We start from the raw sequence: 15,020 nt of genomic DNA, 5'->3' as shown, positions 1-15,020 counted from the left end.
AACACTTCAAGAGTGGACCCTCGAACGCGGGAAAACCAATTGCTATCTGTGTGTGATCTTGAACAAGCTGCAAGTCGGGGGAAGGGACTCACACGCAGGCAGAGAGACTCCTCTTCCTAAATGGACTGAACAATATTTGGAAGTGGGCGGCTGTCTCGTTGTGATAATGTTTTCATAGCATGAGCAAGAAGAGACTTCTCTTTCTAAATGGACTGAACAAGGTTATTATGGAAGTGGTAAACAGACTGAACATCTTAAGGGTTGTCTTTTTACATTATCAGTGGGAGAAGGGAGGAAGGTGGGGGGAGGAGGAGAGTTCTGAAGGTGGTATAATTTTTTTTTTTCCCTTCTTTTAGGTCTGTTAACAAACTTCTTTATATTCTTTTAAGTTTGATGCCTGCTTTGCATTTCTCCTAATTCTTATCTCACAGAAGATAAACAGTAATGAGTATTTTAGACCAAACCACTACACCATGATATTTAATTGATGGACATAAAGTGACAGCAAGCCTATGCATGACAGTCAAAATCCTGGCTGTTACAGCCAAAGACTGAACTTCCCTTGAGCTCAGCCCCTCTATTCTTTCAAGTACAGTGCCTAACAAAGTTGGTCAAGGTTTTTAACGTGCCAAAGTTAAAAAACGTAAAACTGACACCCAAGGCTGAAACCGAAGAAACAGCTGGGGGAAAGACATACCTTTTCCATCTATTTTTCACTTGCAACTTGTGCCAGAAAAACCTGCACCACACTGCTCTCTCCTGCCTGCATGCGACTAGCACATTCCCAAAGGTGTCAGCAGCTGCACAAGTCTCTATAGATCCCAGCCACAAATGCCACTACCCCAGAGAACACACTACAGTGCAGAAAGACTGATCCCCAGAAGAATCATCTTTTGCAACAAAACAAAACACAGGGAAATCACAATGGATAGAGAAGAGGCAAAGGAGATGTGAAACCAGCAGCAGGAAAGAAAAACAGATGGAAGCTATGAAGTGGAGTAGGAGAGTACAATTTCTGCCTTCAAGATAACACAAAAGAGAAAAGAGAAGAGAAAAAACACAGGGAGAAGGCCTGGGTTATGAATCAATTAAAAAGCTTTCTCATTCCAAGGTTGTCAACTGAAATACAAAAGCAAGCTTCAAAAAGCTTTACTCCTCATTGCCTCTTTTTCTACTCCTTAAAAAATCCAAAACCGACCTAACAAAAAAACCCCAAAACCAACAAACAAACAAACCACACCAAAACCAAGGAATTAAGAAGCTAAACTGTATGTTTGCAGAGCAAACCAGTACTACAAAGGACTTCAAAAATAAAAAATAAAACCCAACAAATTAATTCCTGTGCTTTCCACATCTTCCTTTGTTCACTGTAGTCATGTTCAAGGAGGTCTCTCCATTTCAGAGAAACTTTATTCATAATCTTCAAAGTATTCTTCTTAGCAAGTTTCTTTTGAAACTTGAGAAACTGAGTAGACAAGGTTCTCAAATACAATCTCCTGCTGTTTCTGAAGCAGGTAACGCTAATATCTTTGCGGGGGGGGGGAAAAAAGATAAAAAATACCTTATTACTGCTGACATCCTTCATAGTGGATAACTCCAGCCTTTAACTGGAGAACAGAAATGAATGCCAGCCTCCAATTACAGCAAATTCCATTTAAATTTGTATAACAACATGTCACATTTAACTACAAGAATGAGGATCTCATTTTCACCTTACGATCACTTTGTACTTATAAAAGCCCTATTTCTATGTGTTCCAATAAATTTAGTTTCCACATTAAGAGAGGTAGACCGAATATGTAATATAGATTCACTAAGATCTTGGGTCTAAATTTAAACATTAAGTTAATGTAAAAAAAAAAAAAAAAAAGACATATGAACACCTTGCAATAGCTACTCAAGTTGGTAAAAATTGCCGGTTCTTGAAATACAACCACTAAATATAAAAATTATTACAACAGACAAAGCTCAGTAAACACAAACCAAATAATCTATGAAGAATAAAACATTAACCTTGGTTTGTACTCATATGCTCATTGGTATTGGCGCCAGGAATGATAAACAGAGGGACACAGCAAGCAATTAATAAGATATGTGCACTTCCCCTAGTTTAGTTCTTTCCAAATTAATTCAGATCTTCATTTTAGAAAAACAAAACAAGGAAATCACTTACTTAAGACTGAAACTTAGAAGAAATAACACATAAAACTCACTTGAATAGTCAGAAAGAAAATAATGATCTTGTTACAATTACTATTCAAGGCTTATATTAGTTTCTGGAAGCATCAAATAACTATGAATTCAAGGAAAAAAAACACATACTATTACTAATGAGTATAATACAATACTGCAGTACATATACACTATAAATATCACAAAAAGAACCAGGTTTATGCTCATTTCTCATCATGACAAAAGGCAAGAAATGTAACAAAACCACTGTCACAGGCAAGGACCTGAATCTGATGTCGGGGGAAGCAAGAAGAAATTAGGTGTGAAACATATGCTATATGTTTTCTGAAATCCTTTCTACAGGATATTTGTTCCTGAGGAGCACTGCATGAAAAGAGGCTAATTTGTTTCTCAGGAGTGCATTTCATGTCGCCAATTATTCCTCAGTCATTATTTATCCTAAACACCTTTCTGGGAATTGATTGTCTAGAGAAATCACACCAGCTGACTGTCCCAAAGCACAAAAGGAGCAGTCCCTTCCCTTTCATTCTTAATTTGCTTAATATATCAGTTTTATGAAAAAAGTCAGAACACTAATTCCTTTTCATAGCATTTTTCTTGGTTGTTCTGCACACTTCAGGTAATTGTAGGCCATATTCTATGTTTGCTAGGCCTTCAGTTCAAGCATGAACAGTATTTTATTCCCACCTTCTGAAAAACAAAAGTCTTGGGTTTTTTGTTGACTGTTCATTTGTAAATAACAATTTCCTCAAGTAAAAGTGCAAGGAAGCTAAACCAACATGGAAGACTTAAGCTCTGGCATTACGCACTGCTGCAGTAAAGAAGAAATTAGAATTAAAATATTATATACGATAGTCTCTGTACTAGTAAGTCTAAGGAAGCTTTCAGATGGACCCAGCCTTACCTGTCCTGTACCCTGTATTGTTGAGGTACACTGCAAACGTGCGTATTTCATGCTGAGCCTGCCAGGATGGAGAAGAACAGTTCTCATTGTTAGTGTAAGTGTTGTGGTTGTGGACATACTTCCCCGTAAGAATAGAAGAGCGAGATGGGCAGCACATGGGCGTTGTCACAAAGGCATTGATGAAATGAGCACCTCCATGTTCCATGATACGTCTTGTTTTATTCATCACTTGCATAGAACCTGTAAGAGGAAAAACATTTCAGAATTATTTTCTTGTTTCAGTCACAAGAGCTATGTAAGAGCTCGGACGTTACATTAGAAACCAGAAGGAAGCACAAGTAGAAAGGGCATTGTTATCTCTGACTGAACCCAAATCCAGAGAGGTTACTCCTGCCTCAGTGAAGTTCTCCCACTGTTTCAGTAAGGACTAAATACTGAAGTCCCAAGTAAAGATTTGACTCAACCATGTTAACATAGATCATAATGCTTCTTTCATTTCTCTCTCTCTAAATTCAAGATTTACAACTGTAACTATCTGCACCACCTCCACAGCCTTTCTGGAGCTGCTAATACTGTTCACCCTAGTACTGAGGGTGAAAAGCACTTTATGCAGAAACCCTGACCAAAGCTTGCATGCTCTTTAAGTGTTATCTAATCTTTGGTTTCACAAGATACCTGATACACTACCTTTTGTGCCAGCCTTATGCAAAAGGCTGAGGGCTGTAACCACAGAATCATTTCGTTTGGAAGACTATTTAGTCCAAACTACTGCTCAAGAAGGGTCTGCTAGAGTTGTTCTCTAGATAAATTATTCTATTCCCTAATGTGAGGTATTAGGAGGTATTGATTTCTGTAATTGTCACTGAACCAAAGACAACAAAAAGCTCCCATAATAATTTCCATAACGAGTTCAGTGAGTTCTAGCTATCTGCTTTATCCATTCTGGTAACAGACTTACTATCTACATCTTCTTAGGCTTGATTCTGCAGAATCAGATTTTTAGATGACTACTCAGGGCAGGTAACACTATGTATTACATAACTATTGTCTAAAAACAAATAAGCAAGGGACTTGAATAAATTGGGGTAACATGAATAAAAGTCTTTGACAACAATTACTGAATGCCACAGTGCTGCCAAATGGTTTTTCTGTTTATTTAAGACAAGGTTTTGGTCAAAGACTGGATCCTTACCACAGACATCCACCTAGCTAAATCTGGATCCATATCAGTGCTCTTCTTAAACCCAGAAACACCAAGAATCAGAGAAACAAGAAATTTAATTTCCCTATTCTATCAGTGCCTAATAGTTAAAACTGCATCAGAGCAAGTTAGGTAAAATTTTCTTGATCTAGGAAGAATTCCAATTTTGTAAAGAATTCATCATGGTACCTGTCAACAGCATGACCTTGCAAAGGAGATTAAACCTGTTCATCACCAACCCTTCCTTCTTGTTAGGAGCAGAGAAAGCCAACTGACAACACGTAGATGAAGGTATGGGCTCATGCTAGAATAGGGTTGGGGCTAACTTACCCAAGGCTGAGTTGGATTAACCATTCAGCTTTAATCAATGCATCCTGCAACCATCTGGCACAAACTGTGTTGTTTCTGTCAATAATGCATTTAGGTTTCTTCTAAGCTCTTTATGCAGGGATTTCATTATGAAATTGCAACAGTAAGTTGATTGATACAGACCACACTGATATAACCAGGAATCAAAACCTAGAGGGAAAATGGTCTCAAGCCACATACAAAATCTGACTCTCTGGCACCATGAAGGAAGGTTAATTGCTACTGTAGGTCATTTCACCTAAAAACTGCCATGGTATTAGTTTGAGACCACTTGTTTGGAATGAGTATTAAAAAAAAAAAAAGAAAAATTACAAATCCGTTTGTGCATTTCTCGGGTCAGAGGACGTCGCATCACTTTGTGACATGAACCAAGGCAGGTTATTGCACTGTCCCCTTAGAACTTGCTAAACTTCACCTATCAAAAAGGAGTTTCTGAAAAAAGCAAGATTTACTCTTTTGTTTCTATAATAGCTGTGTATTAAGTGTTAATGCCTAAAGGTACTAATAACGCAGTTAACAATTATAACAGCTAATTATACATGATGTGAGCCTGAAAACTGTGCATGTTTCCTCTGTGTTGTCTTATGAGCTAGCCCAAGCATAAACAGGCAGTCTGAAAGAATGTTTTGTCATCCCAATATTGAAATACAATTTAACAACCCCTTTAAATGACAGAGGCATTTGTGCATAAATAACAGTACATGTTAAGACTCCCCTTGGGGACAATAAGCTTCTTTAATAAAACTGCTGTAATGACAAGGCCCTATATATCAACAGTCTTTAACACAAAAACATATGATCTAATCTGCTTCTCCAGTTTGAGAACTAATAGAGAGTGACAGGGCAGTGGAAGGTAAAAATCCAGCATACTCTTCTGTATAATCTTAAATAGGGCAGCTTTAAATATTTTAAACAGCATTAAAATAGCCAACCAAAACTTATTTTCTTCAGTTTGCCTCCAATACACACACATCCATTCTCTGGCAGATTACTTATGTGTTAATCAGCAGCTGGAACCTCACTGCATCACCTTTTGAGCTAGAAAACCTTCTGAGGTTTCACTAGTGGATGTACTAGTGGCAGTCATGCTTTGAAAGTGTCAATACTTAATTCAGAAAATGTTCTGTTACTCATCTAAAACCACTGATAATAAACAAAAATCTAGCAGTTAAAAGTGAAATTTCTAAGCCATTTTAAGAAAATATCCATTGGACTACTGTGAAAATATGGAAGTTTAACTAATTTGATGTATTAAAGTTACTCAGTGAACAACGCTAAGCAAAATCTATGTTGAAATTTCACTTGAAATGTGTGCTTTCCATAACTTTGCTTCACATATCTTCACTGTTCACCTCAGGGATAAAAGCTGGTATTTTGACTAATATTAATGGAGAAAAAATACCAATTATTTATTAAATAATACTGACTTCCTATTAGTTGTGTTTTGTTGTCAGAGGGAATAATTTACATGTTTTAGGGAGCTCCAACTGTTGAAGAACCTGTATTAAGTACCAAGTGACTTGTCTACTCTGAAGCACAACTTCAGAAGTGTTTTCCAGTAAACTGAACCCCAGAATTTTAATTAACTGTCCCCTAAAGACTTCTCTTTTAATTGTATTTGAAACTCCTTAGACACCCTTTTCACATCTTCATTTCCTTTTCTTCCTCTCACATTTAACAAAGCTCTAAAGCCTAATCTCCACATATGATAAGAAAAATCATCTTCCATGCTATTTTTGTAGCTTTTCAGAGGAAGGTCTCGAAACATACAAATCACTTCCCACTCAGATTTCTCTAACATGGTTGAAATACCCCCTAAATAATCAGATCTTTCTCCAACTAGATTATGAAATGAACTGGTTTGTTAAAACCATAGCAAATCCAACTAAACTGGAGATACTGAGTCCGCCACACAGGGGACATTCAGCATTATACTAACTTGGATTTAAATGGCTCTAATGGGGAAAAAAAAAAATCTTTGTTCCTAATTAATTATTCCTTGTCAGTATATTCCTTTTCTTCATATTATGCCTGTCAATACAACTCTTTTGATTAGACAGTCTATCAAATATGTATGTGTCAGTAGTTCTTGGCGTTCTCATTTGTCTTTTCCCATTTGTATCCACTACAGTTTACACTCATTCTCCTTTGATGTTCTCCAGAGAGTGTGCACTTGATCCATCAGCCCTTCATCCGTATTTTCCTTCTTTCAATACAAGGCTGAGGTTTGGTTCCCCAAATAAAACTCATGATTAACAGTAATGCGAATTCAGGAAAAAAAAAAAAAAAAAAAAAAAAAAAAAAAGAGCTGTACTCCTTTCAGGAAAGGATAACATTGTCTTTCTGGTAAACTCCACCTGCTACTGGCCCATTGCTAAATCTATCTTTAAATAAATAAAGGAAAGCGTCTTGGGGTGGCTTTATGATGTTGCATCCCACATCACTGTTCTACACCCAGAAATTAATTTTGTGCCTTTCTATGCCTTTCAGTTGAGCTTGAGAGGGGGGGAGAGAAAGCCGAGGGAACTTTCAAAGCAGTTTACAGTTTGTTTTCAATGACACAGATAAAACCCTCTCTGCGTTCAGCAGCGCCAGGAGCGGGAGGAAGCACCATGCTTGCTTGCTTTTCAGCCAGCTTTCGGCTTTCTTTTTCTCCGGCAGCAGACAGAGAGTTGAACTTTTGTTTTCCTGGGACTTCGTTTTTTTTCCCTTCTTCTTTTTTGGACTGTTTCAACATCAGAACACATCAGGACTTTTTCCACCAAGGTGTAGGCCTGGAGGAGGGGGCCCCACCCCGTCCCAACTCTGAGGAGGAGGAGAGAGGCTACCTAGCGAAGGACTCCGAAATTTTCCCAGGTTTTCTCTCTACAGCAAGAGGTTTCATTATTTAGCATTATTATCCTCTTCCAGTGTGTTTGTCAAATAAATAGTTTTTATCTCTTTCACTTTCCTTCGAGAAAAAAAAATTCTTTTTTATCCTGAACCTGGTGGGGGAGGGGTGGTTGTAACCTGCCATCTCTCAGAGGATATATTTCCAAATTTGCCCAAACCGGCAAAGAAAGGCTGTTAAAGGCACTTGAGATTATGTTGTATTCCCTTTCACCTCCAAAGTAGCTACAAAAGAACAATGAAATCTACAACACCCATCAGTTATAGAATATTCTTAGGAACAGATGAAATCTTACCCACAGCTTTCTTCCCTACGCTTTCATAGCTTCCAACTTTTCCTTAGCTTTTATTTGTAATTCATGTCCTGTTTTGATCTTTCTTAAATGCACTAGCCACAATCACCACAAATGGCAATTTTGATTAACTTGGACAGCTCACCAGACAACAGACAAGAATAAAAATTAATTCAAACAAATATTGGATCTCCCAAAGCCATTAGTGGCAAATGATGAGTATCAAATCGCAGCTTCATCAAACGGATTTTCCTCAGTTAGATCCTAATTTGTGTGGACACGTGCCCATTATCCTTGAAACTGGAAAGGATCAAGTTACCAGAGAAGCGAAATATACTCCCCAAAGGACTTAGACAATTGCATCAGAAACACAAAGGGTAGCATAAAATAGAAGACGATACATTTTTCAAGACCTTCCAACCCTGCAAGGTAAAGTACTTAGGTTCTTTGGGATATACATTATTGAAATTGCTTCACTTGTGATCCAAATAACCATTAAAAAAAAGGTGACGACAACAACAACAACAAAAATCTTCTGATCCTGCTAATTTGAACTGGATTTAATTTGATGACATTACTTCCATAGCAGGCTTTCTTACCACCTCAGAGAAGAATGTGACATCCATGATACTGGGGACGCACAGTAACATTGATACAAAGGAAGCATCTGTAAAAAGACTACCACATTGCTGTGATTAACTTCTCAACAAGATGAGTAAGTGTATGAGAAGTACAAGTTGATTAATTTTGTGTTCTATTCCTTCTGTGAGATCCATTTTCCAAATTTTTCTATCCATGCTAGAAATCCAATGCAGAAAAATTTGGTGGCAAAACTCCCCCCGCCAGACTACACATACACAAGTTCTCATTTTTCAGATGACCCAGGCTTTATATACACTTAAGAGCATAACTCTAATGCAAAATTATTAATGTTAACTGGTTTGTGCTAATCACTTCTCATAACTAAAGACAGCATTTGGTAAATACAAGCTTGTTCAGGTAACACAACAAAAGCCAAAGTCTGTCAGTTAATTCATTATTCCAAATCATTAGGCAAAGCATGTGTTTAATCTTCATCTCCTTTCTTCAAAAATTAACATAGCATTGATAACTCAGCAGAACCTTCTCACTCTGCGTCATTTTGGTCAGTAATGAACTACACATCTAAATGGACAATTACAAGAATAGTATGACTGTGTTAGGTAACATTTTAGTAAATAAAATGAAAATTGTGTATGTAATGAATGCCTGCAATTACACAAAAGAATTTGGGTAGTTACATGGTGCAATTATGAATTTAAACCTACTGTTTTGGCATGTAGCTTCCCAGGTTATACTTGCAATTGCCAGAAGCAAAGTTTAGGTGTTTAGATGAAGACAGACAGGCATGAATTGCGTATTTCCACAGGAACAGGAAAGTTAACATTTTGGGACTAACTTCTGCTGTCCCTGAATTGCAGGCAGATGGAAAGGATGTTCTACATAAAGGCAGGTTAAAACTTGTTCTTCCTATCATTTTTCACACTGAAAAAATTTCTTATTTTGAATGCAAGAATCTAGCTTCAAGAAAAAGCAGTGTCATACCCATTGGCTAAAATTCTCTTTATATTAGGCTCTTACCAAGTTCTACATCCTGATCATCAGTAAGAACAAGGATGATGTTTGGGCGGATGTTTCTACGGTCTCTTTGAAATCTTCCCTTCAGACGTTGATTTAACAGGAAAGCTGAACTTCCATCCAACAGTGACAAAACAGTCATCATGAATAATCCAAGGACAATACTATGCTGTGCCATGCTGTGCTGATTTAATGTTCTCTCTGAACAAGGTAGCTTAATGGCTTCTATTTCTTTTTCTTTGCAGGTCTCCTATAAGGGAGAGGGAAACAAGTATTTATCTATATTTTTACCCCTCTGCACCCATCAAGGAACAGCCAGGTGCTCTCCAAAGAAGTAAAAAGCAATATACTTGAAATAATCTTAACTCCTAAGAAAAAAAACTAACCAAACTCCCAAACAACAACAAAGCAAACACTTATTTTTCTAGTGCCAGCTAGAAGCAGAAAACTTGAAAAATTATATTCATAAGCTGTTATCAATGTAGACAACGAAATTTCACTCAAAGCTCAGATTTGGCAGCAAGTTCAAGGATTTAGCAGCGTATCAAATTCTTTTGCTTTCATACATATAAATAGCAATCATCTTCCTTCTTCTTTCTTAGTGATCCAAGATGTTTTCAGATCACATTTTTGTTAACATCAAAAATGCAGATGTTGAAGAGAAAAACCCCATATCTATCATTATTTTTAAACAGGACTGTAGCAAAATTTACTGAGCTAACAACATATTTGCAAAGTCATAGAACACTCAAACAGAAGATTTGTTATACACTGATTTATCTTACAAAGCCATTAGAGAGCAAACCTGCCCTGATCTTGGAACTATGGTATGATACTGTTTGAAGTCTACTACAGTTTTGATGTAAGTGCGATATCCTTGAGCATTTCTGTTGGCTTCCAAGATTATATATATTTTTTAAAATATCATTATTAATAATGAACACATTTGAAGGCCCATTACTTCAAATGTTTGGGAATGGATGCATCAAAGTGACTTGCACTGCCTATGACTTAATTGCAAAACAGAGCATATGCCCCAAAATAGACTAGATTGCAAAACAGACCACATCTAACTGGTGCTACTCCTGTCAGTGAGTGTAAAAATAAAAAATTCTTAGCAATTCCTACAAGGAGATTACAAGAAATGAATTAGCATGCTGAAGAACCTTTGAAATCACAGTTTTGCTCAGTCATCTTCTGATATAAAGGGATCTTCTCTTGCTTTCAGAAGTCAAAATAACAATATGAAAATGTACTGAAAATATCAAGTACTAATTATTTCATCAGATACATCAATCAGTGAGTCAGTTTTTTATTAATTCCCTGCTTGCTCCCTGTCTTTTGCTGGACTGGTGCCAATGATCTCTTGTAAGAGAAGAAAAATCAATTTAAAATGACGCAAGAGAGATTATCTGTTTTTTGTAAAGACCAAAAATGCCTGAGCTGAAAGAACATAGCGCAACGTGTTTTACTCTAAGAAACCCTAAGAAGCCCCTTGGGAAAACGGTTTTTACTCCAGCAGATTTTTTCCTAGCCACATTTTTACTTCACCTCTGACAGCAACTGCTCTTTGAGATAAACTTTCTTGATCAAACTTTTCATGCAGTAGCAAAACTACTGGTCTGAAAAATTATAGTCAGTTTCTATGCTCATATTAGAAATGTATATTGAATTTTCACGTAAGTCAACAGACACGTTGCTATACTGTGACAGAATATTTATTAAGGCTACTTTCCAAATTTGCACACTAATAGGGTTTTGAGGAAATGAAAAATCCTCCTTGCTTACTAGTCCAGTGAGTTTCACAGGCAGGTGAAGTTAACTTTTTCCCTAGAAACTAAAACTTGATTTAAATATCCTCACAATGCAGCTTTAGTATCTGCTGCTGCTGCTCAGAAATCTGCCAGGCTATAGCAAAAGAAACACTGACAAGTCCAATGAATTTTCATTCCTTGTACTCAGAATTCCATCTGCAGCAGTACAACTGGGAAGAATCATGTCAATGTGTTGCTACTGTCCAGAGTAGTCAAAAGCAGCTTGAGAAAGGAACCTGGATCTGTTTCAACAGGGAATATAAAAAGAAAGTTTGCTTAGCAGGCACGTATTCTTAGACACGAGCTTTTTGAGGGGGGAGGTAAAGAAATGCCTTCTGCTCTTCAGAAATTATTACGCATGTACTTTTGCTTAAAAAAATAAACTGACAGTATAGATGTTTTCATTACACACAAACATTTTTCTGAAAGGTCTGAAAGTTGATGTGGGGTTTTTTTGAGAAGCCAACAGCTTCTCAAAATAATAGCACTTACTGACTTTTCTTGCAGCATTTGGAAGGCTGTCCGTTCTTGCTATATCTGGTCGTAACTACCTTCCCTACAGTATTGTGCATTTAACAGTCTTTCTCACAATTTTCTCTTCTTTAAAACAAATGCATGTTTTAACCTCATGACCTCATTGCCTCTCTCCCCTCAGCCTGTCTTTTCCTCACAGTTTATTGCCCCTCACACACTCCACTTGAAACTAAAAATAGAAGCTGTCCCCAGCTCAGAGAGCTGCTTAAATATCTATGAAATAATTAAGACATTTGGGGACGCACATAAACTGCTCTCCCACAGCTATTCTATCCACACTTGTATATTAATGGTTAAAAGAATTAGTGATCTCTGAAAGGATACTGCAAGTGGAAGAGAGAATTTCATGTCAAGTACAACAGGCATCTTCCACCAAACCTGTTATTTTCACCCCCCATCCTCAATGAGTATTTTTCAGCTATTGTGATGTGTTATGTTCCTACTGTTACCAGGATAAGTACTCCCAGGAATCAACTCAAAGTATGTAATTATGTGCAAAAGTCATACCAATAACTAGATAAGAAAATTAAAACAATTTTAGAAAATAACCTATTTCTTAAAGTATGTTTTCACAAGACATACATGCCACAACTAACAGCATATATGCAGTACAACTCAGAAGCTAGCTTTAAGTAGTTATCAGAATAGCAACACAAGAGTGTCTCTCATGGATTGCCAAATACAGATTGGGTTTTTTAACCCCTAGTCTTTGGTGAACTTCCAGGAAGAAACATAACAACGTTTCTATTACCAGTTCTTTTCCCATTTCTGTCAACAAGGTTAATCTGCAACTCACAGATAAAGCCAGAACAGTTCCACAGCAGTGCCCCAATCTGCCTTCACTTTTAGCACCCTCTCCAATGATGCATTTTGATCTGAGTGGTACAGGTAGTCCACTGCTCTCTGTGCCTCTGCAGGCCATCCTCCAGTATTAAAGATGCTTAGTCTGTAGTGGTTCCCATGAGAATTCGGTACACCTCTTATTTTCTTCGAGATTACACACATGAACTTGACAAGTCTGGTCACTCATGTTTTATACTTACGAAAGTGCTATCACAAATTTATGAAATCTTCAGATGGGTCATCAGCTGAGCTTTACTAAGCCTATGAAACCTCTTAGAAGGCTGCTTTTGAGAAAGCCTGGTCCTCTTCCTTTCTCCTTTGTGGCAACACAGAATGTTACACTAACTCACATTACAAATGTTGAAGAGATAAAGCCACACATTTATTCCATTTATAAAAGAACTCAGCAGAGGACTGTTTCCAAGTAGCCTTTACACCAAGGAAAGATTTGTTCTTTATAACACTGCAACACTGCCCTCAGTAATTAATGTCAGTTCTGCAGCAGTATAGGCAGAATGCACAGGGATGACTGATGTCAGTTCCACCCCAGATGGTATTTTTAACACACTATTGATTAGTATTGCTTGGCACAGATATAAGAGGCCCCGTGTATGCAAAATTAGTAACTGACAGTAGCTTACATAGACTGGTGTTCCCAACCTCACTAATCCAAGTCCCAGCACAACTGTCCCATGCGTAAACTCAGTGCCACTTCACTGAAGTCAGGTAATTCAATTATTACAACATAACCAAGAGTAGCATTTGACTCTCCTGTAACTCTGTATCAAAAATTTAAGCCCCACTTCAAGTCTACTTCTAGAAAGCTGCTCCTAGTAATGTTTACATTATTCAGCTTGGGGTTTAGTTTGTTTTGGTTTGTTTTTCTCTTAAATAAGTATACTGCAAAACACTAAATACAGAATTGGTATGACAAGTTCAACTTGCCCAGCAGCCACCACAGAACAGGGTAACTGCATGTGAGCCACACAGTGGAACTACACAGTAAGGGAAAACTGGCTAGAGAAGCAACACACACCTGCTCTCAATATGGCTAGAGCCAATACCAGGTGTATTATTTAAGCAGATCTAGGTATGTCATTTGCCAACGTTTAAATTCATTGAAATACATGGTGCTAGAGCCATTCCCTAGCAACCAACCCAATTAAATCCACTCTGCCAGTTAAAAGGATTCAGCTGTGCTGCTGTTCTTTTAACTGGTGTCACTCCTTTGCTTTGGTTATGCTAGGTCTTTTTTCAATAAAGCTGTCAACCATCACTTCAAAACATTATATTGTGTTTGTAAGAGATAAACACATTTTTATATATGGATTGGGAAGAATCTTATTTGCAATCAAACAGGGGTCCCAGGGGAAGACTAGTATCAACATTACTGCTGTAATGTAACAACATGCTGTGTTTGCTTATAGTTTTCTACTTTCTGATTTTTTTTTCCCCAGGCAGTCAAAAATTTATGAGAATGTACAAAAATCAAATCCCCAGTGCTAAATGTGACTCTTGAAGATTACAGTTGTGCTGATTTACAGGAATCACAACAGGAACAGAGCTTCCAGACTACTAGAGCACTGAATTACTATTCAGGCACATTCTTCTGACTTGCTTGCCTTATGCTGGTGAACTCTGTACAAAAATAAATATTTTTCAGAGAAGCTTGGTCACATTACAAAATCTCATTCATATTTTGTAACTTTATTTTAAATAAAACAGAACTATAAATTAGTTATAAATTTCCCTGGGACTTGATATTTTAAGAAATGTTTTAAGCAGCTCAATCTACTTTCTTTCTGTCAACTGCTTGCAAATTACTGTTTCCCAGTGACACACAGAGAATTAATTAGTCCTCTGATAGGTTAAATTGCTGTTTGGATCCCCCAAATCCACAATAACAAACACGTTTTTCTGCACCATATGCAAGAACCAACAACAACTTGAAAGAAACAAAGAATTATTTTGCTATTTTACCTATTATCATCACATAATTACATATAATAGATGCAGTCTTTGACTTTAAAGATAATTATATTAGCTTGTATTAAGTACAGTAATAACCACAAACTTTTACTTCTGAAAATACCATAAGGAAATGAATGCAAGTGCTTTAAGACAGAAAAAGTAGGCAAAACCAGTTACTATTACACAAATACGTTCTACCAAGTAAACGCATTTTTTTGTAGCTGTATACAGAGGAGGAAAAAATAAAAGTCTCACTGTGTTTATACAGCTGCAAACACACACAGGCGTTCAGATACACGCATTACCCGGATCCGTCCGGTGATGTGCCAAACGTGAAGCTGAGCGCTACGGCATCAATTGTCTTTTGGGAACTGTTTTCCGCATAGCCCCGG

The 15,020-nt window shown here is 37.2% G+C and overlaps 1 protein-coding gene across 6 annotated transcripts in view; it reads right to left on the bottom strand.

The window, feature by feature from the left end:
- The window catches only part of SULF2 (sulfatase 2), a 122,290-nt gene that overhangs the window by 49,909 nt on the left and 57,361 nt on the right, over positions 1 to 15,020 (bottom strand). For 4 of the 6 annotated variants that reach the window (XM_017735326.1, XM_017735335.1, XM_017735310.1 and 1 more), the window contains exons 2-3: positions 9,470 to 9,716; positions 3,098 to 3,337 (exon numbers count right to left, since the gene is read on the bottom strand). In XM_017735326.1, coding sequence (XP_017590815.1) covers positions 3,098 to 3,337; positions 9,470 to 9,644 — 415 coding nt within the window. In that variant the 5' untranslated portion in view covers positions 9,645 to 9,716. Of the gene's footprint in view, positions 1 to 3,097; positions 3,338 to 9,469; positions 9,717 to 14,933; positions 14,958 to 15,020 lie in introns of those variants that run through there. The other 2 variants (XM_017735331.1, XM_008635219.2) reach the window with 2 other exon arrangements.

This window comes from Corvus brachyrhynchos, unplaced genomic scaffold, assembly GCF_000691975.1.
Source record: "Corvus brachyrhynchos isolate BGI_N302 unplaced genomic scaffold, ASM69197v1 scaffold10, whole genome shotgun sequence".
NCBI lineage: Eukaryota > Metazoa > Chordata > Aves > Passeriformes > Corvidae > Corvus > Corvus brachyrhynchos.
This window is presented reverse-complemented; position numbering and strand designations above follow the sequence as displayed.